At 50.7% G+C, this 27,876-nt stretch overlaps 1 protein-coding gene and 1 gene segment (V, D, J or C); both read right to left on the reverse strand.

Moving 5' to 3' along the window:
- LOC142419578 (M1-specific T cell receptor alpha chain-like) overlaps positions 1–27,876 on the reverse strand; it is a 394,724-nt gene that overhangs the window by 285,664 nt on the left and 81,184 nt on the right. The gene's annotated exons all lie outside the window — the stretch shown is intronic.
- On the reverse strand, positions 11,531–13,916 carry LOC142419583 (Ig heavy chain V region C3-like). The segment is given in 2 exon segments: positions 11,531–13,282; positions 13,730–13,916. Coding segments are annotated over 2 exon segments (399 nt in total).

Below are 27,876 nucleotides of genomic sequence, written 5' to 3' on the forward strand. Positions count from 1 at the left end.
GACCTTCCTTTTCTGGCTGACATACCTATAGAAGCCCTTCTAATTATTCTTTGCATCCCTTGCCAAGTTCAGCTCCAGCTGTGCCTTGGCCTTCCTGACCCCATCCCTACACAACCAGGCAACATCCCTACACTCTTCCCAGGATACCTCTCCCTGCTTCCACTGCCTGTGCATTTCCTTCTTGCCCTTTAGTTTGACCAGCAGGTCTTGACTCAGCTATGCTGGTCTCTTGTCTTCCTTTCCTGATTTCTTACAGCTGGGGATCAAGAGCTCTTGCGCTCTATGGAAAGCATCCTTAAAGATCTGCCCGCTCAGTTCTGCTCCCTTGTCCCTGAGGGCAGTTTCCCAGGGGGTCCCATTGACTAACTGCTTGAACAGCTGCAAGTTTGCTTTCCTAAAATTCAGGGTTCTGACTTTATTTTTCACCTGTCCCATATCCCTCAGGACTGCAAATCCACCAGTGCATGATCATTGCAGCCCAGGCTGCCTCCAATCTTGACGTCTGAAGAAGGGTTCAAAGAAGATGGGACCAGGCCCTTCTCAGTGGTGCTCAGTGACAGGTCAAGAGGCAGCGCGTACAAACTGAAACACACGAGGCTCCTTCTGAACATCAGGAAACACTTTCTCACTGCCAGGGTGACCAAGCACAGGCACAGGTTGCCCAGACACGTTGTTGGGTCTCCATGCTTGGAAGTGTTCAGAAGGTGTCTGGAGATGGTCCTGAGCAAGTGGCTCTTGTTGGCCCTGCTTGAGCAGGGGGCTTGGACCAGATGACCTCCTGAGGTGTCTTCCAGATTCAACCTTCCTGTGACTCTGTGAAAGACTCACAGGCACATTCACGTCGTTGCAGGTGATATGTGCCAGGGCAAAGGGGAAAACTGACACTCAGACTTTGCTAGGTAAATTCAGTCCTTTGCCATCTGAGGAGGGAGGCAAGGATGCTTGGCCTAGAATTACCAAGGGAATTTATTCTCTTCTGTTTTAGCTATGCACATAGCTGTGCACTAGCCTAATGCATAGGTGGACCTTGATACAGAGGACAGCAGGGTTTATATATGTGGCTGGTCAGTGACTATTGCTCGCATAATCGGAATGTACTTGTCCTGTGCAGGATCAGTACGTGCTTGTCCCGTGCAGGTGGTACAGACATTATGGTCAGTGGTGTGTTAATCTTCATTCTTCTAAACCCATGTCCCGTACGGGTGTGGGGGGGTTATGCTGAACTATGCTTGATTGCAGTTCTGGTCGTGGTTATATGCCTGCTTTCATTGAAGGGTAAAGCTTTTATCGTTTTGTTGTTAATACAACAACAAAACGGGTGTTCTGAACCGGGAAGACCTGGCTTAGGTCTTCAGGTCACATCGACCCTGAGGTAAAATCTCATGGGCTCAGGCAGTGTTCATTCTTCTAAGCAAGTGGTACTGCAGTTAGCAGCTTGCCTTTCACAGCTGCTACACTGATGACTTCCAGCTTTTTTAGAGGAGCGTTGAGGAAAACGCGCTTTCCGCTTTGGGCTACAAGTTTCAAAGCTGGAAAGCAAGAGAGGAATATGTAAGTGATAGAAAAGTAATATGGGCGGGTAAAAAAGTAGCACACAGAGGAGTCAGGAGAGCTATTCAACTTGGTTATGTTTGCTGCATATTTGGCATCCCTTGTATTTATGGTGTGTGGTCTTCTGTTAGATCTTATGGTGTGTTGTTCTTTTGTAAAGTCGCAGACAGAGGTACATGCACATGTGACAAGGTTGTACGACCACGTACACAAACCCAGAGCCTGCCTTCGGAAGGATGGGGAATAACGTGCTGTCGTGGTTTAAACCCAGTCAGCAAGTAAGCACCACAGAGCTGCTCGCTCAGCCTCCTGCCCCTGGTGGGATGGGGGAGAGAACCAGAAAAAGAGTGAAACCCAGGGGTTGAGATAAAGGCAGTTTAATAGGACAGCAGAGGAGCAGAAAATTAATAATAATAATAATAATAATAATAATAATAATAATAATAATAATAATAGTAATGATAAAAGAATGTACAAAACAATTGCTGCACAATGCAATTGCTCACTACCCACTGACTGATGCCTAGCCCATCTCCGAGCAGCAATCGCTGCTCCCCGGCCAACTCCGCCCAGTTTCTATACCGCGCATGACGTCAGACGCTATGGAATAGCCCTTTGGCCAGTCTGGCTGTGCCCCCTCCCAGCTTCTTGTGCCCCTGGCAGAGCATGGGAAGCTGAAAAGTCCTTGACCAGTGTAAGCACCACTTAGCAACAACTAAAACATCGGTGTGTTATCAACACTATTCCCATACTAAATCCAAACCACAGCGCTATACCAGCTACTGGGAAGAAAATTAACTCTGTCCCAGCCAAAACCAGGACACATGCATCCCCATTTGACTGGTGACTGGCTGCTTCCTGGAGCCTGAGAGGCCTCCTGCTGGCCACCGCTCGTTGCTGGAGGCAGAGTTCCAGGACAGAGCGCAGGGGAGGGGAGGAAATTAAATGGCGAAATGATTGGTAGCGGCTCTCCCTTTCTCCCTCAGGATTGCAGGAGATACACGGCAGCACGGTGGCAGCACATGAGGTAAGCAGGAAAGACTAGAAGTCTTGCCTCCAATCAGGATGCAAGAGTACTCCCAAAGCATTTTGAGCCCCCAAAGCTGTCTCTTAAAAGCTCTGGCTGGCCATCAGGCCTGACGCTGTCCTTTTCAGGCTCCCCAGAAAGGGCATAAGAAAAGGGGAGCAGAGGAGGAGCCAGTTTTGCTCACAGGGTGGTAAAAGACCAGTTATCCCCAGGGAATTCAGCCCCCTGAGCTGGAAGACAGGGACGGAGAGCAGAATAAACACCCCATAATCCAGGAGGAAGCAGTTAACAACCTGCTGTGCCACCTGGACACTCACAAGTCTCTGGGGCTGGATGGGATCCACCTGAGAGTACTGAGGGAGCTGGTGGAAGAGCTTGCCAAGCCACTCTCCATCATTTATCAGCAGTCCTGGTTAACAGGGGAGGCCCCAGATGACTGGAGGCTTGCCAATGTGACGCCCATCTACAAGAAGGGATGGAAGGTGGATGCAGGGAACTACAGGCCTGTCAGCCTGATCTCGGTACTGGGGAAAATTATGGAGCAGTTCATCTTGAGTGCACTCAACAGGCATGTGCAGGCCAACCAGGGGATCACGCCAGCCAGCGTGGGTTTAGGAAAAGCAGGTCCTGCTTGACCAACCTGATCTGCTTCTACAACAAGGTGACGCGCCTAGTGCACGAGGGAAAGGCTGTAGATGTTATCCACCTGGACTTTAATAAAGCCTTTGACACTGTCTCCCACAGCATTCTCCTAGAGAAGCTGGCGGCTCATGGCTTAGGCAGGTGTACTCTTTGCTGGGTAAAAAACTGGCTGGATGGCCGAGCCCAGAGAGTTGTGGTGAACGGAGTTAAATCCAGTTGGCGGCCGGTCACAAGCGGTGTTCCCCAGGGCTCAGTTTTGGGGCCAGTCTTGTTTAATATCTTTATCAATGATCTGGATGAGGGGATTGAGTGCACCTTCAGTTAAGTTTGCAGATGACACCAAATTGGGCAGGAGTGTTGATCTGCTTGAGGGTAGGAGGGCTCTGCAGAGGGATCTGGACAGGCTGGATCAATGGGCCCAGGTCAATTGTATGAGGTTTAACAAGGCCAAATGTCAGGTCCTGCACTTGGGTCACAGCAACCCCATGCAACGCTACAGGCTTGGGGAAGAGTGGCTGGAAAGCTGCCTGGCAGAGAAGGACCTGGGGGTGCTGGCTGACAGCCGGCTCAACATGAGCCGGCAGTGTGCCCAGGTGGCCAAGAAAGCCAACAGCATCCTGGCTTGTATCAGGAATAGCACGGCCAGCAGGAGTAGGCAAGTAATCGTGCCCCTGTACTCGGCGCTAGTGAGGCCGCACCTCGAATACTGTGTTCAGTTTTGGGCCCCTCACTACAAGAAGGACATTAAGTTGCTGGAGCGTGTCCAGAGAAGGGCAACGAAGCTGGTGAAGGGTCTGGAGAACAAGTCTTATGAGGAGCGGCTGAGGGAACTGGCGTTGTTTAGTCTGGAGAAGCAGAGGCTAAGGCTGAGACCTTATCGCTCTCTACAACTACCTGAAAGGAGGTTGCAGTGAGGTGGGTGTCAGTCTCTTCTCCAAGTAACTAGCGATAGGGTGAGACGAAATGGCCTCAAGTTGCATCAGGAGAAGTTTAGATTGGATATTAGGAAACATTTCCTTACTGATAGGGTGGTCAAGCATTGGAACAGGCTACCCAGAGAGGTGGTGGAGTCACCACCCCTGCAGGAGTTCACTTTTTCCATAGCAGCCTATATGGGCAGTTGCAATGTTTTGTGACCGAAACCCTGTTGAAAACACAACGATGTTTTAGCTGTTGCTGAACAGTGCTGACACAGTGTCAAGGCCTCCTCTGTTTCTCATGTCACCCACCAGCTCTACAGCTGACCACAACTGGCCAAAGGGATATTCCATACCGCAGGATGCCATGCGAAGCAATAAAAGCTGGGGGGAAGAAGGAGGAAAGGAGGATATTTGGAGTTAATGACATTTGCCTTTCCCAAGTAACCGTTATGCATGATGAAGGCCTGCTTGTCTGCAAATGCCTAAACATCTGCCTGCCAATGGGAAGAAGAGAATGAATATATTATTTTGCTTGGTTTGTGCATGCAGCTTTTGCTTTACTTATTAACTTCTCTTTATCTCAACACACAAGTCTTCTCACTTTTACCCTTTTAATTCTCTCCCCATCCCATTAGGGGTGACTAAGCGAGCAGCTGTGTGGGGCTTAGCTGCCTACAGGGGTTAGGGACGGTAGGCTGCCCACACCCTTGTCCAGTTCAGTTTTGAATATCTCCAAGAATGGACACTACACAGCCTCAGGTATTTACACGCACTGATGAATCTCCCGAGAGCATTTTCTTCTCTATGCTAAACAAACCCTGTTCTCTCAGGCTTTCCTTGTATGTCAGATGCTCCCTTCCTCCTCTTTGTGGCCCTTCATTGCACTTGCTCTGGTATGTCCATGTCTTTCCTGTGCTGCGGAGCCCAGGACTGGACACAGTAGTCCACAGTCTCACCAGTGCCGAGGTCAAGAGCAGTCCAACCCAATGAGCAAGGAGTCAGGTAAAAATGCCAGGAGGCCTGCATGGATAAACAAGGCTAGGGAAAATTCAGGCCCACTGATGAATGGGGTGGGGACCTGGTGACACAGGACATGGAAAAGGGCTGTGGTACTGAATGCCTTACTCACCTCAGTCTGTACTAGCAAGACCAGCCTTCAGGAATCCCAGGTCCCAGAGTGCATGGGGAAAGGCTGGAGCAAGGAACATGTCACTGAGAACTTTTCTAGTCCATAATAAGCAGCTTTGTCTCCAATGTTTCCAGGCAAGTCAGTGCTGAAAGCGTAACTAAATTCAGAATGCACAACATCCACTCCCTCCTCATTCACCAAGATCATCATCTTTTTGCAGAAGGCTTGAAATTTGGTTAAGCATGAGTTCCACTTCACAAACCCATGCTGACTGCCAGGGAGGAAGGAGGGGGAGATGCGCTCCAGGCACTGGAGCAGAGATTCCACTGCAGCCTGTGGTGAAGACCATGGTGACACAGGTTGTCCCTCTGAAACCCACAGATGTCCACAGTGGAGCAAATATCCACCCTGCAGTGCGTGGAGGACCCCATGCCGGAGCAAGCAGATGTACCCGGAAGAAAGCTGTCACCCATGGAGAGCTCATGCTGGAGCAGGATCCTGGCAGGAACCGTGGTCTTGTGGAGAGGAGCCCATGCTGGAGCAGGTTTTCTAGGAGGACCTGTGCCCCGCAGGGAACACACACTGGAGTGGTCTGGTCCTGAAGGACTGCATGCCATGGAAAGGATGCATGCCGGAGGAGTTTGTGAGGAACTGCAGCCCATGGGAAGGACCCACATTGGAGAAGTTCGTGAAGAACTGCCTCCCATGGGTAGGACCCCACGCTGGAGCAAGGGAACAGATTGAGAAGGAAGGAGTAGCAGAGAGGTGTTACGAACTGACCGCAACCCCCATTCCCTGTTGCCCTCTGCTGCGCGGGGGGAGGAGGTAGCGAATTCGAGAGTGAAGTTGAGCATGGGAAGAAGGGAGGGCTGGCAGGAAGGTGTTTTTAGATTTGTTCTTATTTCTTATTATCCTACTCTGATTTGATTGGCAATAAATTAAAGTAACTTCCCCAATTCAAGTCTGTTTTGCCTGTGACGGTAGTTGCTCAGTCATCTCACTGTGCTTATCTCGACTCATAAGCCTTTCATTGTACTTTTTCCCCCTGTCCAGTTGAGGAGGGGGACTGATAGAGCGGCTTGGTGGGCACCTGGCTGCCAGCCAAGGTCAACCCACCACACCTAGTCTACTTCTTTGGAAGTAGATCACGTGATCTGTAGCAGCCACCCGCCACAATGTCACCCACGCTGACCTGCCCTCTGTCTTTCCTAAACAGCCTGGCTCCATCCACTACAGTACTCCTGTAAGCGACCGCACCCCATCTCCATGATCCCATAGCTCTACAACCAAGCCACGGAGGAAGAACTGGGCCATGCTGGACAGGAGCCCAGGCAACGTGCAATAACCTGCACTTCACCATACAGCCTCTCAAGTTCCCACAGTAGATCCACCTGCAACATAAATGGTCTCAGTCCTTCAACCACACTTCCCTTCACTGCCTCGTACTGCAAGCACGCCAAAGGTCTGTTTCCTGCACCTGCCATTGTGTGACACCAACCTCTGGTTAGTGTCTGCTGGAAAGAAACACTCAGAAGTCTGTACTCTCTGGCAGTCGGTTTTTGGTCCGCTCTGCTGCAGAGCTGCTCCAGGGTGAGCCCAGCACCACAGTAATACACGGCTTCATCCCCTTGCTTTGCTGCCTGAATCTGCAGTGTGAATCTGTTCTGGGAGCTCTCCACTGTTCCCTTAAAGCGATCCTGGAAACCTTCTCCATAGGCATCACCCTCCCGGTAAATCCAGTCCAGAGTGCCATGTGGCCGCTGCCGGTACCAGAACATGTAGTAGCTGCTCATACTGTCTCCACTCATGCTGCACTGGAAGGTGACTCCATCTCCCTCTCGCACAGCCAGTTCCCCGATGTGTTGCTCCAGGGCCACCTGGCCAGTGACTGCTGCAGAGAGGAAGAACAAGCCATTGTCACTCCAAGATTCAGCAAAGGTTAGGGCAACGCTGGTGGGGGCATTGCGATGGCCATGGACTAGTGGGAGCACTACATCCTTCTCTCTGAACCCTGCTGACAAATGTGGGAAGACGAATAGAGCTGGTACCAGGAATCGGGGCTCAGGAGGAAGGAGACACCACATTTCCCTCCCTTTTCCTGATTTTCCCTTTTGAAGCAGGAAGGTTTTGCACCATGGGGGACAAATCCCGTTGTCTTTGCCAAGCTGGGATGCTGAGGAACCCACTCTCCTGTCCCTGAAACTGTTCTGAAAGAGCACAGGAGGGACAAGGACCTCTCACAGGCAAGTGGGACTTGGGCCCTACACTGCCATCCTCAACCTGGTCTTTGCAAGACAGGTTACAGTGCCCCATGAGCAGAGTGTCCATTCCAAAAGCAAAGCTTTAAGGCCCCAAGGTGTGGGAGAAGCAGGCAGGTGCCCTGCCTGTTCCCACACAGCAGAGGAGGCAGGCTGGATGGAGGTGCCTAACTCACAGCTAGTAGAGGAGGAGGGCTGTTCCCACTGTGCTCTGCAGGGATGGCTGGGGAGGTAGAACCAGGGGACACGTCAGGCTGCAAGCGGTCAGCACAGCTCCACAGAGCCATGCAGAGCACAGGGGCACGCTCTGTTCCGGGGGGGGCATCACCCCTTCCTCTCACTTACCTACAATGGGCAATAAGCCCATGCACAGGCCAGTCCACATGGCCAGGCCCGCTCTGTCTCACCTCTCTCCACCTTCTCTCTGCCTGCACAGCAGCTCTGCCCACATCTTCCCTGTGTGTGCCTCTGTCACTGCAGTCACTCCTAGTCCCTCCTACTCACTCCCTCGGTCTATGACAACAGTGAAGGCGAGAGGCGGGGGCTGGAGGAGCAGAAGAAGCTGAAGCTGTTGGTGCACTCCCGGGTGTCTCTCACCCTGCAGGGTGCAATAACGGAGCCGCTTGCTTGGCAGGAAAACCTCTGGTGGGCAAAAGGTGACGTGTGGCTGTAAGGCCACCCTCGACCTTCCCCCGAGGATGGACTGCAGGGTGCTGCTGGGACTTTGGAGCTGGCCCTGGGGGTGGCAGGTTGTGCTCCCAGTGCCCGCCTGACCCTTGGTGCTGCTGAGCTTCTCCTCCCAGATGGGAGCCCCTGAGCCCAGCTCCGCTTGAACAGGGCACCCCTGTTGCGTTAAGAGTTACTGTCGCATACAAATAGGAGTCTGAGGAGTGGCGGGGGGGACGACGACACACCCTCCCGTTGAGTGTGTGTATAGCCACTTATCAGAACCAGAGCCCTCTCAGGGCTTTCGCTAAGGCGACAGCATTAATTTACAATGTTATAAGTCTGGTCGTGTCCAGCGTACTGAACTTCACGATTACGGATTCACTAATAATGCACTTACACCCCCAGTCTAGTCGTGTTGCATGAACTATCACGGCCACATATAAAGAGTCTGGTAGCGTTCAATGAGAACCACCACGGCAAGATCAATGAAGAGTGCAGTTTATTAGCGCAACAGACACACAGGTTCTTTGGATTACTGGTGATAAATTCACTGTCTGCAAAGCACGTGCAAATACCAAGAGTGTGCGTAACACCGCCGTCTACAAACGTGTTAAAAGATAATAAAGCAACTCTATAGAGATTTCTACGTTTCCCAGGGAGGCACTTGGTATAACCAAGTGTTCAAATCTTACCCAAAGGCGTCCCGATGGCAGGGGAAGAGAGGCTCAGCCCGTCGACTGATCCCAAATGTCAGAGTGGTACACGATGGTGTCTTCCCTAACATTCTCTTTCTCTTAAGCTATTTTATACTATTCTTCACCTTTCAGGTGGAGCTTGAGTGACTCTAGTCATACATACCTTTGTTTAGGATTGGTGTAAAGTTTTCTCACTTCACCTTTAAAGGTATAAGCTAGGAAAATTCAGTGCGCAAGCTCAGTGAGGGGTGGTCACACCTTGGAGGAGGGTAGCTTTTGGGATGGAGGTGTGTTTTGGTATTGTAACAATGTTATAATGAGCAAAGTTCACCAGAAGGACAGCATTTCATCAAAAACGTGGCAGGCTGTTGGCCCAGGGTAGTAAATATGCAGCTTATCAGTTCCATGACACCTTTAAGTTCCCCTATTATTGCAGAGCCTGGCCACGGCATCTCCACACCGCTCCACCCTCTGGGCAGCGCCTCTTAGAGTCAGCACACCAGGTTCCCCTGGCGTTACCGACATCTAAGGGTGCAGGCCTAGGGAACTTCCATGGAATGGATGTCAGCCGCATTCCACCTGGGAAGCTTCTTCAATGCTGTGCCTTACCTATCAATTCTAATTTCTAAGTCACCTCAGCAGTAATCCCACAACCCCTACGCAGATGTGCTCCCCACCCTGCTCCCTCCACTTTGGCCCAGCACTCTACTCCTCCACTCGCTCCTTCGTGCTGACCCTTCTCCAGCTGCCGCTTCCCACCAAAGCCCTTCCAGACCACCAAGCAGCAAAGGCAGCAAAGGGCAGGTGAGATCTGGGGTGAAGCTCTGGAGTACATGTGCAGGCTCAGGCCCCCCAGCTCATCCCCCAAAACTCATGTGCACAGGACTCAGCGGGGATCAGGCTGTTGGGGCTGCTCAGCAGAGCAGTTGACACTCCCTCCTCTGCGCTCATCCTACTCAGCAGCAACCCAGAGCTCCCCTACGACCACAGGATGGGACATCTACTGAGCCCTGACACAATGTCACTGTCTTGACAGATACCACCATTTTGGGGAGCATTGCCAACACCACTGTGGCCCTCCACAGACTGTCTGAATCCTCCCACTCCCCCCTCTTTTCAATGGGAGCTCCAGTCTGGCTCCTTGGGGAGGGGATCCAGGGAAGGCATGGGAAGGGGAGTTGCAGAGGGTAGAGGAACCCATTGAAACTGGAGGCTTGAGGCTGGGAAAAGCAGCAGGGGGATGCAGGGCCAGGGTGGCCTAAGGTGCACTGGGACACTTGGAGCTGCCCCAGTGTGGTAGGACATGCTGGGTTCTCTATGGCCCCAAGCTCATGGAGGGCAGGAGTTCTGGTGCAGGGCAGCCTTCGTATCCTCCTTGTTGGGGTTCCTCACAAAAATCTATGCTGGCCCTCAGTGTACACACATGAGCATATATGCACATGGAGCCAACACTAACAACACAACAAAGAGACTTATTCATCACATCTGGGGAAAAGATGCTCTGCAGCTCAGCTGCTGCTGTTGCACTACTCTGGGGCTCCCTGAACAACATGAGGTTTCAAAAGTCAATTCAGCTCTGTTTCCCCTCTTTCTCTGTTGCTTTCTGCCTGTGGGAGAGACTGAGAATGAAGGAAGAAGGTTAACAACATGTTCATGGTTTCTGTGGGTGCTTGTGGGAGACTGCTGCTGCTGCTGCAGCACCACTGTGCCCCTTTCCAGGAAAGCCAGCCCAGACTAGTCCTGAGAAGCCTTCTTGCAGCCAACCACAAAAGACCTGCCTGGATTTAAACCCCCTCCTTCCTTTTCTGCCCTGGCCCTGCCTGTGTTTCAAGCACTCTGCCCTTTCCCAGCTCTCTGCTGCTGCAGAAATAGGTGGCCACGTCTGCAGCTGATGGCGAGAGCAATTCCAGCGACAGCTGGTTCCTGGAGGGGTCTGCAGAGCTGCTGACTTGGGTCTGGAAGGATGAAGCAATGTGCTGGAGTCCTGTGAAAGGATACTGCAACACGATATGCTGCAGGTGTCTGCCAGGAGTCTGACGGATCCAGTCCCAAGCGTAGCTGCTGTCGGTGATGGGTACACCAGAGATGTGGCAGGTAAGCGTGAGAGACTCTGAGACCTTCCCTAGTGTGGGCCCAGAGGCCTCTGTCTGCACCTGAGAAAGGGCACCTGTAACCCCGGGAGACAAGGATGAACAGGCAGCAACAGCTCAAGGCATCCCACTGAACGTCAGAAAACACTTTTCAGTGTGTGGGTGAGCAAGCACTGGCACAGCTTGCCCAAAAAGGTTGTGGAGTCTCCAGGCTTGGAGATATGAAAAAGCTGTCTGGCCCTTGCCCTGGGCAACAGGCTCTAGGTGGCCCTGCTGGAGCAGAGGGCTTATGCCAGATGACCTCTGGAGGTTCCTTCCAACCTCAGTCATTCAGTGATTCTGTGAGTAGAGGGGAAGGATCATCGCCTCAATTTATGCAATGCATGGAAGGCAGGAAAGGGTGTGCTAAGTTCCCCCCTAAAAACCTCCAACTTCTCCCCTGCCCCAATCCAATTAGCAAGGATGGGCAATGACACCGTGCACAGGGTGTTTGGCCAGAGCAGCTCCTGCTCACCTCTCCCCAGCTCCTCTCTATCCACACATCTGCTCTCCTCAGGCTTCCCACATCAGGTTTCCCCCCATAAGGGCTGGAAGGCATGACCTATGAGGAGTGGGTGAGGATTTTGTGTTTGTCTAGTTTGGAGTAAAGGAGACTGAGGGGCAATCTCATTGCTCTCTACAGCTTCTTGAGGAGGGCAAGTGGAGAGGGAGGTGCTGATCTCTTCTCCCTGGTACCCACCGATAGGACGCACAGGAATGGTTCAAGGCTGCACCAGGGGAGGTTTAGACTGGACATTAGGAAGCATTTCTTTAGTGAGAGGGTGCTCAAACACTGCAACAGGCTTCCTAGAGAGGTGGTTGACGCCCCAAGCCTGTTAGTGTTCCAGAGGCATTTGGACAATGCCCTTAATAACAGGCTTTAACTTGGTCAGCCCTGAACTGATCAGGCAGTTGGAGTAGATGATCGTTGTAGGTCCCTTCCAACTGAAATAGTCGATTCTATTCTATTCTATTCTACTCTACTCTACTCTACTCTACTCTACTCTATTCTCTGGAGCACTGACAGCACCCAGCCACGATGAGACACCCCTCTCTCTGACCCCAGCCACAGTCCACTCATGGACTCACCACTAAGATGGGCTGTGACCCCCGTGAACATGCAGGAGGGGAGAGCAGGAGAGGAGGAAGCTGATGTTGTTGGGGCACCCCCCGGGTGTCTCTCACTGTGGTCCCTGCAGGGTGCAGTAATAGAGCGCACTGTCCCCCAGCTCCAGCCCGCTGATGATCAGTGTCCCAGAGCTCTTGTCAGCCTGGCAGGAAAACCTCTTGCGGGCAAAAGGGGCTGTGTGGCTGTAGGAGCCTCCCCGGCCCTTGCTCTGCAGCAAGTACTGCAGGGGTCCGCCAGGACGCTGCCGATACCAGGCCACGTAAATATAGGAGGCATTGGACCTGTAAGTGCATCGTAAGGTCCCCGTGTTCCCTGCTCGCCACCACACTGCAGACCTCGTCGCTTGGATCTCATCACCCTGAAATGTACCTGAAACAAAAGCAGGGCTGTTCCATCACTGCTTTGCTTTCGCTGGCACAAGGAAATTGCCCACCAAAGGGTCAATGGAAGCAGGCAATGGTGTTGCCAGGCAATGCTGTTGCCAAAGCCCAAGCACTTTGGGTGCCCCAGGGAGAATGGGGACATGGGAAGGCAGAGAGGGGCTGCAGGCAGGCAGAGTGGCCAGCCTGGTTGGGTGACAGAAACACATTGAATCACCTCCTCAGAATAAACCACTGCCTTTAGAACTCCAAAGATGGAAATTGGCAGTGCTGGGAAAGGAGCTCTTGCAGAAAGGCCAGGACAACCTGCGGTGTGCAGGGATGGCCCCTCTCTCCCTGCAAACAGCCCTGAGCCACCTCAGCACTCGCCAGCTCCACACGTTGTACACCCTGTGCCGGACTCAGCAGGTTTCTGTTAAAGCGCAGCTGGATTTCCTGTCCCCGTGGGAACGGCACAGAAGTAGCGGGCAGAGTCCTGGGGCTTCAGGGCACGCAGGGACAGAGATGACTCGGACTGGGAATTGTCCCGGGACACCGTGGCTCGACCTTCCACTGCTGGCCCGACTTGAGTGACTGAGGAATCGGACCTGATGTAGGACACCCACTCGAGACTGCCACCGGGTGCCTGACGGTACCACAGGACTGGATAACTCCCGAAGGTGAAGCCGGACCCGCGGCAGGAGAGGAGCACGGAGTCCCCGGGCGCTCGCAGCTCTCCGCCGGCCTCCACCAGCCTCAGCTGCGCCCACACCCCTGCGGACGGAGAGCGCGGGCAGCCGGGCAGGGCGCGCCCACGGCCCGAGGACGTTCCCCCGCCGCCCCGGCGCCCCCCGCCCCGACACAGCGACAGCCCACACCCCCCTCTCTGCCGGCAAACCCCCGCGCCCGGGGCAATGCCCCGCCTGCCCTGCTCGGGGCTGAGCCGCGCCTGCTCCCGACACTCCGGCCGACCGGCTGCCCGAAAGCCTCCCTCTGCCTCTGCCTTCCCCTTCCCCTCTGCCTCTGCCTTCCCCTCTCCCTCTCCCGCCCACGCCACCCGCTCCCCGCTTCCCCGCTAAGGAAGGCGAGCGCCAGGCCAACAGCGCGCCCGGCGCGGGAGCAGCCGCAGCCCCGCGGCCCCGCGACGGGCAGGGCCGGCCGCGGGCAGCCCCAGCCCCGGGCCCAGCGCCGGGCTCGCTGCCCTCCCCGCCCGGCTCTCACCTGCCGGCCCCGCGGCCAAGGACAAGGCCAGGAGCCACGGCCCCAGCCCGGGCGCCATCATGCCCTGCCGCGCCGGGGCCGGCCGGGGCACAAGCGCCCGGCGGCAGCCGCAGAGGAGCCGAGCGCAGCCGCGATCGGGCCCGCTCCTGCCCGCCCCGCCGGCTCGGCCCCTCGCCGCGGCAGCGCCCACGCCTCTGCCCGCCCCAACAGACCAGACCCGGCCCGGCCCGGCCCGGCCCGGCCCCCCGGTGCCGCGGCGCCTTCGGGGGAGGAGAAGGGGGGGCGCGGGGCGGGACGCGGGGCAGGGTCTTGGGCAGAGGAGGAGCGCGGTGCCCCGGCAGACGAAGGCTCCTGGCCCTTGGCTCCCAGCGCGGCTCCGGCGCTGTCCCGGCTTGTCGCCCTGCCGAGCCCTGCGGAGGGGAGTCGGCGCCTCGGCCAGGCGCAGCCGGGGCCGGCCCCAGCCCCAGCGCCAGCGCCAGGGTCGGGCTGCGGACCCGCAGCGTCCCCTCGCAGGACCCTCCCCGTGCCCCGCACCCCCAGCCCGCCCTGGCCTCACTCCCATCCCCTGCCCGCGGGGACAAGAGACACTGCGCGGAAACGATCCCTCCCTCTCCTACCCGCTTGCCTGACACTCGTCTCTTCCACACCGCAGAGCTAGCGGCCTGTAGGGACATGCTCGGGACCTCCGAGACGGGGCTCCCCAGCACACTTCCCCAGAGTGTGAAATAACCCCATGGACACAGGAGACCTCAGAGACAGAACTGCTTCGTCTCACCTTCCCACGTCTTTGCCCACATTTGCCTCTGTCGCCAATGACAATCACACCAACACCTCGCTTTATGTCCTGGTCACAGCGCCGTTACTGCCTTGGCATTGGTCCGGTCTGTGACTACCGTGAACCCAAACTCGAGAGGGCGTAAAGAGCAAGTAGTTGGCATTGTCAGGGCACCCTTGGGTGTCTCTTCCTGTCATTCCTGCCAGGACACTAGAAGGTGTCCTTTCGCTCCAGTGTGGTAATGCCCAGTGTACTGCAGTTGTGGTTGGCCTGGCGGGAAAACTTCTTGTGGGCAATAGGACCTGTGCGGCTGCGGGAAGCTCCCCAGCCCTTCCTCAGGAGCATGTGGTGTGGGGGCCCAAAGGGACGCTACCTGTTTCAGGCCACCTAAATATATCAGAAGCTGGACCGTTAGGTGCGTCACAGGATCAGTACATGCCCTACTCTTCCCTGCATGGCAGACCTCCTCAGCTGGACTTCATCATCATCCTGTAATGTGCCTGAAAACCAGCAGGGTGTTCACCAACTGCTTTGCTCCAACAGGCCAAGTGGAAACGATGGAAGTGGAAACACCATTTCCAAAGTCCGAGGGCTCTGGGTGCCTGTAGTGGTCCTAAGCAGAAGACTTTTCTCCACGGACGACTTGGTGATCCACCTAATAAGTCGACCTGAGTGAGCACAGGCTTATACTGGGCTGCACATCCTCCAGGAGCTTCTGCAATGCGCTGGGCTGCACATTTCCCTGTCACAGGATGAACTCAGCCAGCAGATCCCAGTGGAAGGGCCTAGAGGTGCCACCCACATGATGTCAGCCCTAGTGCATGTTCCTGTCTTTGCTACAGCTCCAGGTCCTGGGTAACTGGTACGCTGCTGCGTTAGCCAGCTAAGTGAACTGCTGTTACTGTTTCACCTCTCGCTCAGCCTAGAAGGGTAGCTCCGAACTGGACACGGAGGAAGGATGAGACACTTCTGCATCACTTCTGCTCAGGACAGAGATCTCTGACTGACGACATACAGTAGGAATAGGTTTTTCTAGACCCTGGTAAAACTTGGATACAATTAGGCATGTGGGGGAGTCAACACAGTCCCCAGAATCAGAGCATTCGTATGCCATGTGTAGTGCCTGGTCATCCTACGGCTGCCCTGTTCACGTGGGAAAGTCCTGAAAAGGAAACAAATATCTCAAATATCTCCTGTCTTGGGACTGTGACCGTAAGTGCCCCTAATGCCTCATATAGTCCAAACAGTTAAGAATTTCTGCTAGCAGTTCACTCAAAGCATGCACAACGTTGCATGAAGTGAGAAGCGTCTGGAGTGCTAGGCTTGGGAGGGGCACCCTAAACCCTCTGGACAGTCTAACTCTGAAATTGTGCTCGCAACTGAAATCGTCAGTCCGCTGGTGGCACAGCAAGTCCACACATTGGCATCTGCAGCTGCCAGACTGCAAGCAGCTGCCTTAGCAGCATTGTCAGTTTGTAGACCATGGGATGCTGGGATGGTATGGGATGACACTGCCTCCTTACAGTCTAGAGAGCAAGTCTTACGAGGAATGGCTGAGGCAACCGGGCTTCTTTAGCCTGGAGAAGCAGAGGCTGAGGGGAGACCTTATCGCTCTCTACAACTACCTGAAAGGAGGTTGTAGTGAGGTGGATGTTTGTCTCTTCTGCCAGGTAACAAGCAATAGGACAAGAGGAAATGGCCTCAAGTGGTGCCAGGGGAGGTTTAGATTGGATATTAGGAAAAATTTCTTCACCAAAAGGATTATCAAGCATTGGAACAGGCTGCCCAGAGAGGCAGTGGAGTCACCATCCCTGGAGGTATTTAAAAGACATGTAGATGTGGTGCTTAGGGACATGGTTTAGTGTTGCACTTAGCAGTGCCAGGTTAACGGTTGGACTTGATGATCTTCAAGGTCTTTTCCAACCTAAATGATTCTATAAGTCTATAATTCTATGATCACAGGTAATGGTTACTTAGGAAGACAAATGCCATAACTCCAAATATCCCCGTTTCCTCCTTCTTTCCCTGAGCTTTTATTGCTTTTGTGCTGATTTTGGTTGAGATAAAGTTAATTGTCTTCATGTGAGCTGGTATGGGGCTATGTTTTGGATTTGTGCTGAAAACAGTGTTGATAATAATGGTGGGATGCTGGGATGGTATGGGATGACACAGCCTCCTTACACCAAAGTATGCAACTGGCTGTTCTAAAACAAGAAGAGCCAGCTTTTGAAAGTCATGACTGGCCCAAGGATGATGAAAGGCTGCTGGGCTGCTAGCTGGCTTCTGTGCTCAGGAGAGCGGGCAGGGGCTGTGGGCCATGGGGCCACAGAGCCGCTCCCATGATCTTTGGAGTTTGGCAGCCGCAAACACACCTGCTCAGAAGGTCTTGCCCCATTACAGTCTCAGGCCTGGGAGAGAAGCTCACAATCAAAACCAAACAACCCAGAATATGAAAAAGCATTCAGACATGGGTGAGCCAGACCCACCAAGTGAGGGCAAGGGGGAAATACTGAAATCTCAGACTTTTTGTAAGATGCCTCTTCAATCCCCCTGTGTTGGTGAGGACTGTAAAAGTCAAACCATCTCATTCATATTGGAAAGCCCATTTTTGTCCTTCCTGGTTCCTTTTGCATGACAAATTCACTACCTTGGACGTGCCTGCTCTCCCAGTGACCTCCAGAAATGACTTCTTGTCATTTGAGGAAGTTTGAGGAAGTCTTGCCTTCCTCTCTGGACTATCAGCTGTAGTGCTGGAGTTTGGAAGGGTACATCTGCATGGGAAACCAATGTTTGTGGGTGGTGAAAAGGCAGCCTGCAGCAGACTGAGCAGTCATGGTCTGTGTGAGGGACTCAGGTGTGCTGTTCTTTGGGAAAAATAGGGAAGGGAAGGGAAGGGAAGGGAAGGGAAGGGAAGGGAAGGGAAGGGAAGGGAAGGGAAGGGAAGGGAAAGGAAGGGAAGGGAAGGGAAGGGAAGGGAAGGGAAGGGAAGGGAAGGGAAGGGAAGGGAAGGGAAGAGAAGAGAAGAGAAGAGAAGAGAAGAGAAGAGAAGAGAAGAGAAGAGAAGAGAAGAGAAGAGAAGAGAAGAGAAGAGAAGAGAAGAGAAGGGAAGAGAAGAGAAGAGAAGAGAAGAGAAGAGGGTAAGTGTTCCAGGTGGAAGGAACCTACAACAATCACAAAGTCCACCTGCCTGGCCACTTCAGGGCTGACCAAAAGTTGAAGCATGTTATTAAGGGCATTGCCCAAATGCCTCTCAAACACTGACAGGCTTGGGGCATCAACCACCCTTCTAGGAAGCCTGTTCCAGTGTTTGAGCACCCTCTCAGTAAAGAATTGCTTCCTAATATCTAGTCTGAACCTCCCCTGGTGAAGCTTTAAACCATTCCCATGTGTCCTGTCACTGGGTACCAGGGAGAAGAGATCAGCACCTCCCTCTCCACTTGCCCTCCTCAAGAAGCTGTAGAGAGCAATGAGGTTGCCCCACAGCCTCCTTCTCTCCAAACTAGTGCTGCAGTAGTCTCTTTCTAGCCCAAACGGAATCCAATACATAGCAGTAGTAGCAAGGCTTCTTGAAGCCTTAGGCTGCAGGCTCTGAACTTTCACCCAGATCCACTGACCATGCACTGAACTTTTACTTGGCTACATGAAGGAAGGCCCCCAAAGCCAGTGCAAAACAGAAAGAGAAGGAAGCTTCAACCTTAGCAGAAGCTGCAGCCCTAGAGATAAGTGAAGAATCGGCCCACCTGGAGACAATTAAAGGGCCCAGCGAAGAACAGGGAGACCCCAGACCCTAATACTGCTGTTGGCCCGAACCGTCTCCTGAGGGGAGGGGAATTTAAATTGTAAGGGTATAATTGCCCAGGGATTTCTTTGTTCTGGGTCCCTCTCTGGAGGCACCCAGCTCGAGCTGTTTTCACTGCTGTACCAATCCATAAATTTGTCTGGTGTATGTCGTATTGGAGACTCTGCTTCAGGAAACCTAGGGTCGAGCCAGAGGGGAGAGGAAGCGCCCAAGAGTGAGAGCGTGTCTGTGAGCGAGGAGTCGAAAAGGGGCACCCATCAGCTCAGTGGAGCTGCCTGCTGCGAAGGGATTCTGGTCCCAGCAGTTAAAGTCTCGGGTGGTGTGTGTGCGACTCCCTCAATGCTGTGTGAGCGCTCGAGCAGGGCCTTCTCCTTTAACAGTTTGGCGACCCAGATGGGACCCTAGGCCAGCACCCTCGGATCCTCCCACCTCCAAACATCCAACTGCAGGCAGCAGGTGAATTCACCTGGGACCTTTGGAAGGGGAGGCTCCAAAAGGTGAGTGTCAAAATTCCCTGAGCAGAATTGAGACTAGTGATTGGGGTGGTGCGTGGCCTGAGCAGCGTAAACCGCACGAGGAGAAAGAGAGAGTGCGTGGCCTGGTCAGTGGAAAGCGCACAAGATGCAAAAGTTGGTGTGTGGCCTGAGCAGCGTAAAACGCACATAAATGAGACCCTGATACTAGGGGGAAAAAAAAGAAGAAACGGGAAATGTAGCCAGTGTAGAAAAGGGGACGCCCTAGGCCGAGGTCTTACAGAATTGGGAGAAAATTTACAGTACAGCAGAATTATCTAAAAAACGCGCAATCAAATTATACCAAGGTGAATGGCCGTTTATTACAAGAACGGATCCACACAAATTAATGTATGTAAGTCATCGACGCATACCAAATGGATTACTGGTATGTATGGCATGAATGGTCTGGGGAGAGAAAACTGCCAGGACAAAAGTTAAAAAAGGAAAAAAAAAAAAAAGAGATAAAGGTGGTAATTGTAGCAGAAGCTACCGGAAAAAGAAATTTCTGCAAGTAGTTCAACCCCACCTTATCTGTCTTCGTCTCTGTCTTCTTCTGACTCTCCTCCTCTGAACCCTCCGGCTGCCAGGCGCTTCCCTCTGACTATGACTCATGTTCCTAATCCTGCTGCTGTGCACCCTGGGGCCCCGGCGGAGACTGCGCCAGTATTAACCTTTCATAGAACCAGCCGTGGAAACCTGGTGACTTAGCATTGTGGGGAAGTAAGATGCCCCGCCTAAGGGAAGACACCAAGAGGTGTGCCCAATTATTCTGGAATATATGTACGGAGTATAATCCGAAGTGGAGTGACACTCAAATGCTCAAAAGGGAACTCTTTTGCCCTGATGAAAGAGAGAAAATAAGGAGGAAGGATGCTGAATTGGCTCCACAGGAGGGAGGAAACAGAAACCCCTGGTTTGCTCTTCAATTAAACCCCAAAATTGCTCTTCAAGTAAAATTGCTGCTGCAGCAACAGCTCTCAGGCGAGCAGGCCATCCTTTACTGACTTCATCTCATTGTTTAAAGAAATAGCCCACAGGTCTCTTCCAGCTTCCCAACATTTGAGTGAGGACTCCTAAAGCCACCTGTTGCCTCTCATGCACATAAAGCTGAAAGGGCTTTTCTAAATTTGCAAGTCCTAATCCAGGAACTTCCACAAGTTTTTTCTTGATTTCATCAAAACCCTTTTGACACTCAGCAGTCCACTCAAATAGTCCCGCTGGACCCTTGATGGCAGCATGTAGTGGTTTAGCCATCAGTCCAAAATTAGGAATCCACAACCAACACCATCCGGCCATACTCAAGAATCCTCTCAGTTGTTTTTTTTGATGGCGGTACAGCAGTTCTACAAATTGCCTCCTTCCGCTCTGCACTCCATTTCCTCTGTCCCTGCGTGATTTCAAATCCCAAGTATCAAACTCTACCTTTTGCTATTTGTGCCTTTTTTTTTGCAGACGCGATATCCTGCAAGTCCTAAAAAGTTCAGCAAAGTAACTGTAGCTTCAAAACATTCACTGTAATTGCTTGAGCCAATTAATCAGCATATTGCAACAAGGTTATGTGTCCCTTATTACCTTGCCATTGTTCCACTTCTTTGGCCAATACATTACCAAATAACGTTGGGCTATTTTTGAATCCTTGTGGTAATACAGTCCAACATTATTGAGTCTTTCGTCCGGTGGTCGGGCTTTCCCATTCCAAAGCAAAGATGAGCTGACTGTTCATCCACCGCAATACAAAAGAAAGCCTCTTTTAAATTTAGAACTGGAAAATACATATTCTATTCAGGGATGGAAGCAAGTAAAGTGTACGGGTTTGGCACCACAGGGTGGACATTGACTGTTCGAGTGTTAATTTCCCACAAATCCTGTACCTAATTCTTGAGAATTAGGCTTCCTTACCAGCAAAATGGGAGTATTAAATCCCACTCGGCACTCCCGTAATAGCCTATATTCTAAAAAAGAATTAACGAGTGGTTCCCGTCCTTTCCGCACCACTAATCTGGTAGGGTATTGCTTCTTTCTTACCGGTTGGGCTCCAGATTTCAACTCTGTTTTGATTGGGGTAACGCTTTTTGCTCGTCCCGGTTTCCCTCATGCCCATACCAGTGAGATCACTGCATTTGATACTTCGTTGGGAATGTCTGCATTTTCATCCTTTTCACCTTGAGTCAGCAGACACATTTGTGCTTTCCAGGCGTTTTCTGGGGGAATGCGTAGCTGTACCAAATTTTCAGAAAAAGTTATTTGTGCATATAATTTGCAATATAACAAATCTCACCTCAGCAATGGCAAGGGGCACTCTGGCATATAAAGAAATGAACGAGTTACCATAACATTTCCAGTCGTACACTCCATTGGTTGTAAATACGACCTTAGAGTCTTTTTCCCGGTGGCACCAACACTAGTCTTAATTTTACTTAAAGGTCCTTTACAATCAGTAAGTACCGAGTGAGGTGCTCCACTACCTATTAAAAAAATCTGTTGTTTCATTCCCCAGCTTTACTGGAACCAGAGGATCGGCTGGGGAAACTGTAATAAATCCCTCTGGCCCCCTTCAGCCTAATCCCATCTCTGCCAATACCTCGGCAGCTGTCCCTGTTCCTTTTCTCTGTGAACAGCCTTGTTTCCAATGGCCCTCCTGCTTACAATATGCACACTGATTGGTTCCTAAAGGAGTATTACTATGTCTTTTCCCACTATTTCCACGATTTCCTCCTCTACCTCGAAATCCTCCTCTAAAATTTCCTCTGCCTCTTCCTCTGCCTCTTCCTTGTCCTTCTGACAAGGCGGCCAGCAAGGAAGCTTGTAATTTTGATTTCTTTTGGTTTTCCTTTTCCTCCGTTTCATCCCGGTTATTATAAACTTTGTAAGCAATTGATAACAATTGGGATATTGTCATACCATCAGCACCATCTACTTTCTGTAATTCCTTTCTAATGTCGGGTGCTGCCTGACCAATACACAACACATTAAGAAGTCTACAATTATTTTCATCCTCAGGGTCCAAATTAGTCCGCTTCCGAGCTGCTTCACATAATTTTTCACAAAAGACCGATGGGGGTTCCTTATCTCCCTGTCATATTTCATACAGTTTTGCCCAGTTCTGTGGTTTCTGGATTCCACGCTGGCTTCCATACAGAAAAACTTTTTGGTATTCTTTTATGCTCTGTAACCCTCCACCAGTGCTTGGATCCCACCCGGGATCCCCCCTTGGGAGATAGGTATCTATGTTAGGCACTCCTCCGTGTTCCTGGGTTACTCCTTCTTTAGCCTTTTCGACAACTGTTCTTCTTTCCTCTGGAGTAAACACATATTCCAAAAGAGCTTGCATGTCACCCCAACTAGGATTACGAGTCCTCGTCCGAGCTTTCAGATCCAGTTTTATGAGGCGCAACTAACAACGGAACTTCCTCCTCATTTTCCTCTGTACCATTCCTTTTTGTTTTACAGCTTGTGCAACAAGAATTGCTATTCTTTTTCTTGACCAAATAGACACCATTTTGATATTTAGAATCCACAAATCCACCATGTTTCTAACTTCCCAATTGTTTCCTAAAGCAAAGAACAAATCTACATATGGTATTTCATCCCATTTTTCAGTCCTTCGACAGAATAACATTAGCTGTAATATAGTATTGTACTTAATAGATCCATTTTCAGGCCATATCTCACCATCATCCAATTGATGTTGTGGCCACCATTAATTACAATATCGTTTTAATTTATCCTTTGCCATGCGGTCCCCTCCAAACTTACTCCAGTCTTCCAGGATGCATCCTAAGGGAGAACAAAGGGGAGTCTCCTGAGAAGCAGCACTACCTATATCAGTACCGAAAAAGCCTAAACCACCATTTCCTACACTATCCGCAAACCCAGAACAGAATGGGGGACGTCTCCCACCATTAAAACAGAGTGTAGAAACAGTATGCTACTGCTGCCTATCTCTCTTTGATGCGCCCCTTATGCAGAGCCCAGACAGGACAAAATGTCCCCAGATGCAGGCTACTTCCCAAAAGGACTTTTCCTTTTTCCCCTTGATCAGAAAATACCTCTTCTCCAATAGTGTTGTACCACTGTGTCGCTTACCGCCCAACTGCAGGAGAGGATCAACATGTTGGTGCATGCTGGAGTCCACTCAGTTCTCTTCCCTGCGTCAGGTACGGACAGGCGAACCGGGCAAGGCTGTCAGCGCAGTCCCATCTGGGTCACCAAAATGCTGTCCCAAAAATCGGGGTTCATTTACCCAGTGAGCAAAATGCCAATACACACACAGAGCAGCGGTATTTTATTGCATATTTGCGCAGATATGGGTGCCTGTCCCAAGACAGCACACACAGCTTTCAAATTAACAGTTATTTATACACAAAGCGTTAACCTATCCAACTTCCTAAGACATATGCGGTATTCTTCTATTAAATGATTGGTTAAAATCTCTTTGCCCAGCATGTAAAATAGTACACGTGCTTAGTTGTTCTTCTTCAACTTCATCATTTGAGCCAGTGGTATAATTGGGGTAGGTGGTCTGTGAGTCCGTGGTCGTGATCTCCCCCTGCCAGAATTACCTTTCCCCTACTTTCCTACTTTTTTTGGCACATCTAAGCAGTTCTTCATGGTTTGGTTTACTAACTACACTAGTAATACATCCGTTAGACTTCTGCTTTCGACAGCCACATCCTGCTTATTAGCCAAAGGTACATTGTCTGAGCTCCTATGGAGCATAGGGTAGGGCTCTACAATGGATTTCTATAGCAGCATCAACATTAGATGAATTGTAGGGTCTCAGACCACACACAGAATTTTAATACATGGAGTCACAGGACAGAGAAAGCAGAATTTGAGTAAACCCCTATTAGTAGCCCTAGGAAACAAGAGTACAGGGGGGCGATGTGCATTGGCAGAGGACTCCCCATTACGCCTGTTAGGGAGAGATCTCTTGCAGCCTTTAGATGTAGAATTTCACTTGACACCTGAAGGAAGAGATTTAATAATCTTGGGAATGACTGTAGTCACTGGACTACAGTCCAGTTTTGTTTGCTTTTATGTGGAAAGGACAACAATTAATCTGGACACGTCTCTCACAAGGGTTTGTAGGGTCTCCTACAATTTTTCACAAATACTGAGAAATGACTTGAGAGACGTAAAATTACCGGGCAGATCAGCCCTTGTACAATATGTAGAGCATTTGCTAATAGCAAATAAAGATGAGGGTGCCTGTATAAAAGACACTATTCATCTATGTACTGCCTTAGTGGAGAACGGTCATCGTGCATCTCCATTCAAACTTCAGCTGTGTCAGAAGGAAGTTAAATATTTAGGGTTTAGGCTAAGAGAAGGGCAGCAACCCAGAAGGAACAGAAGCTAGAATAAAGCTTCTGCACCTGGTCACAAAGACTCAGTTGCAAGGGCTCCTTGGAGCTGTGGGATTTTGTCAGTTCCTGGGTTGGGAGAATTAACAAGATCACTGACAGAAACAATGAGAAATGAGGAGGTAGAACCTATTGCATGGGGTCCGGAAAGGGAGCAAGCTTTTAAAATGATAAAAGGAGCTTCGGCATCAGCTCCCGTCCTTGGACTCCCAGACTATACAAAACCCTTTAATTTGCAGGTACCTGAGCAAAAAGGGATAGCCAGTGGAGTAATAATGCAATAAACTGGGTCCACATCACAGGCCAGTCGCCTATTAGTCAATTCACCTTGATCCAGTGGCGGCAGGGGCACCAGGCTGAAATAAAACAGTAGCGGCAGCAGCGGCTCTATTGGAGAAGAGTCGCCCACTTATCTCAGGACATCCAGTGAGAGTTTATGTCCCACACAAAGCAGAAATACTAATGAAGCAATACGCGACTCAAGCATTGTCACTGCAATGGGCACATAGGTAAGAACTGATTCTACTAATGGCAGGTAATGTTCTCTGTGAAGATGCAATACGCTGAATGCTGTGATGTTGTTACCATTGCCTGATGAAGGGGAGGAACATCATCGGTGCGAATGAGTAATGCTTAGTTCCAGCGATTCACGAACAAATTTAACTGATGTTCCTTTGCAGAACCCAGATTTAGCTCTATCTGTAGATGGCTCATCCTACTACTTGCATGGACAACGACGGACTGGGTACAGCCAAGGACAAGTGATGGAAGCTGAACCACTCCCAGCAAGGCTGAGTGCACAAGGAGTGGAACTGGTAGCCTTGACACGCACGGGACAGGGAAAGGCAGGCTTTTCCCCTTTCATCTAGGAAAGGGAAAACGAGTCAGTATTTACATGGACTCTCGGTATGCCTTTGGGGTACGCCATGCAACAGGAATGTTATGCAAAGAACGAGGATTTTTCACACCATCAGGGAAAAGGGTATCCAATGGAGAGGAAATACGCAATTTGCTGGAATCAGTGCAACTACCCAAACAAATTGCTGTGTTACATTGCCCAGCCCATAGCAAGCACTCTGCAGAAAGTAGTAAAGGAAATGCTTTAGCTGATGCAGCTGCAAAGGCTGCAGCCCAGCAACCTCTGAGGGAGTGTATGGTTGCAATCTCAATGGAAAATCAGAATGAATGGCCAAATGTAAAGAGACCGCAAAGCCACGTATGAAAAGGACTCTACAGCAGAGGAAAAGAAACAATGGGCAAAGTGGGAAGCAGAACAAGATGGCAGTGCAATATGGACAATTGGAGGAAAACCGGTTTTGCCAAAGAAGTAATTAATTACCGTGGCTAGGTGGTTTCAAGACAAAGCTCATGCAGGAGCAGAGGCAGTGGCTAAACAGGTACAAAACACATGGGCAGCACCAGGAATTTATGCCGCCGCAAAAAGGATCACCAGTAGCTGCCCAACCTGCCAAAAGTTTTCAAGTATCAAGCCGAGCTCAGCGTTAGGGGGACGACCATGGGCCGGTTTCCCTTTTCAGCAATTACAAATATATTACACAGATATGCCATCCACCAGTGGATACAAACAGTTATTGGTTATAGTAGGTGAATTGTCAGGTTGGGTAGAAGCATTCCCCACAAGAAAAGCGGACACAGGAGGAGTAATAAAAGCGTTATTGAAGGAAATTATACCCAGATACGGAGTTGCCGAATCACCTGAATCAGACGGGGGTGCCCATTTTACAGCAAATACAATCGGTCAACTATGTAAGTCGCTAGCTATAGAGAAGAACTTGCACACTCCCTATCACCCGCAACCCTCAGGACAGGTGGAAAGAATGAACAGAACCTTTAGACAAGAGATAGCAGAAATATCCACAAACACAGGCTTAAAGTAGCCGGACGCATTGCACTTAGCCCTGTGGGATGGGCGAAATGCCCCGCAACAACCCATAGGACTAACGCCAGCAGAAATTTATCTTTGGGAGACATTTGGCCATACCAGGGATTTATACCCCAGCTAAGTCCAGCCTGTTGGATGGAGATGAACGATTGACCCAGTATGTTATAAGCATGCAGAAACAGTTTGCAGACCATAGAAAATGCGCTCAAAGGTATCAATCTGCACCACCTGAAATGCAGGTATATGATATACAGCCTGGGGATAAAGTTCTAGTAAAGATGTTTTCTCAAAAGTCTAAGCTAGAATCGAAATGGGAAGGGCCATATACTGTCTTACTGTGTTCTTACTTTGCTGTCAAAGTTTCAGGAAAAGAAAATTGAATACACCACTCACATGTCAAACGAGTGAGGGATAGCCAACCAGCTGGCAAATAACTGATTTCTGAAGAACCCTTGCAACAGGACCAATGAAGCGAGACAACCCTGACAACCACAACAGCATGGCTAAGTATTTGTTTAAAAAAAAGAAAAAAAGAGAGTTGTCAATAATAAAGGGAAAAGAGTCTACCTAGGTTATCAGGAAGTAGCTGTTCCAGTCCCTTGGGAACCAGCAAGAGAGACTCTTGTTTTCTGCTGTGAAACAGATACAGCTCAGGATGTAATTCTGGTAGAATTGACAAGCAGGGAAAAAACCAGAGTGTTCTGATAAAACCAGCTGCTGTTTAATGCTAGATTCCAGGTGCTGTGTGAGGGAAAATCCTAGATTAAATGTTAATATGGTATTTCTCAATGTAACTTGTGAAACTACTATGCCTATATTGACAACTGTCTCTCCGACCACGTTACATCCCATGGTAACAGTCTTATGCTTAGTTTTATGGTGTTTGTTACCTGTAATCACCTTAATCACCTTATATATGAGAACATGGAGGTTAATTGTTTGTCTTGTGAGACTTCGCAACCTTTGTCTGATCTTTGTCTGACACGTGAAGCAGAAATGCTTAATAAAAAACCAAAGGAGGACTGTTGTAGTACTCACTTTCTAGCCCAAACGGATTCCAATACATAGCATTAGCAGCAAGGCTTGCTGAAGCCTGAGGCCACAAGCTCTGAACTTTCACCCAGACTTGCTGACCATATACTGAACTTTTACCTGGCTACATGAAGGAAGGCCCTGAAACTGGTGCAAACCGGAGGATAAGGAAGCTACAATCTCAGCAGAATCTACAACCTTAGAGATAAGAGACAAAACGGCCCACCTAGAGACGATGAAAGGACCCAATAAAGAACGGGAAGACCCTAGACCCTAACATTACTCTTGGTCCAAACTGTCTCGTGAGGGGAAGGGAACTTAAATTATATGGGTATAATTGCCCAGGGATTTCTTCCTTCTGGGTCCCTCTCCGGAGGAACCCAGCTCAAGCTGTTTTACATCGCATCAATAAATTCATCTGGCGTACGTCGTATGAGAGCCACTGCTTCAGGAAACCTAGGGTTGAGCCAGAGGGGAGAGAAAGCACCCAAGAGTGAGCGTGTGTGTGTGTGTGTGTGTGTGTGTGAGCGAGGAGTCAAAAAGGGGCACCCGTCAGCTCAGTACGGCTGCCTGCTGTGAAGGGACCCCAGTCCCAGCAGTTAAAGTCACAGGTGGTGTGTGTGCAACTCCCTCAATGGTGTGTGAATGCTCAGGCAGCGGCTTCTCCTTTAACACCTACATCCTCTGGACACTCAAGTTCTAAAAGCCCACTCACAACTGGTCGGGTCGCTGGTGGCAAAGCAAACGCACACGTTGG

This window comes from Mycteria americana, chromosome 22 (genome assembly GCF_035582795.1).
Source record: "Mycteria americana isolate JAX WOST 10 ecotype Jacksonville Zoo and Gardens chromosome 22, USCA_MyAme_1.0, whole genome shotgun sequence".
NCBI lineage: Eukaryota > Metazoa > Chordata > Aves > Ciconiiformes > Ciconiidae > Mycteria > Mycteria americana.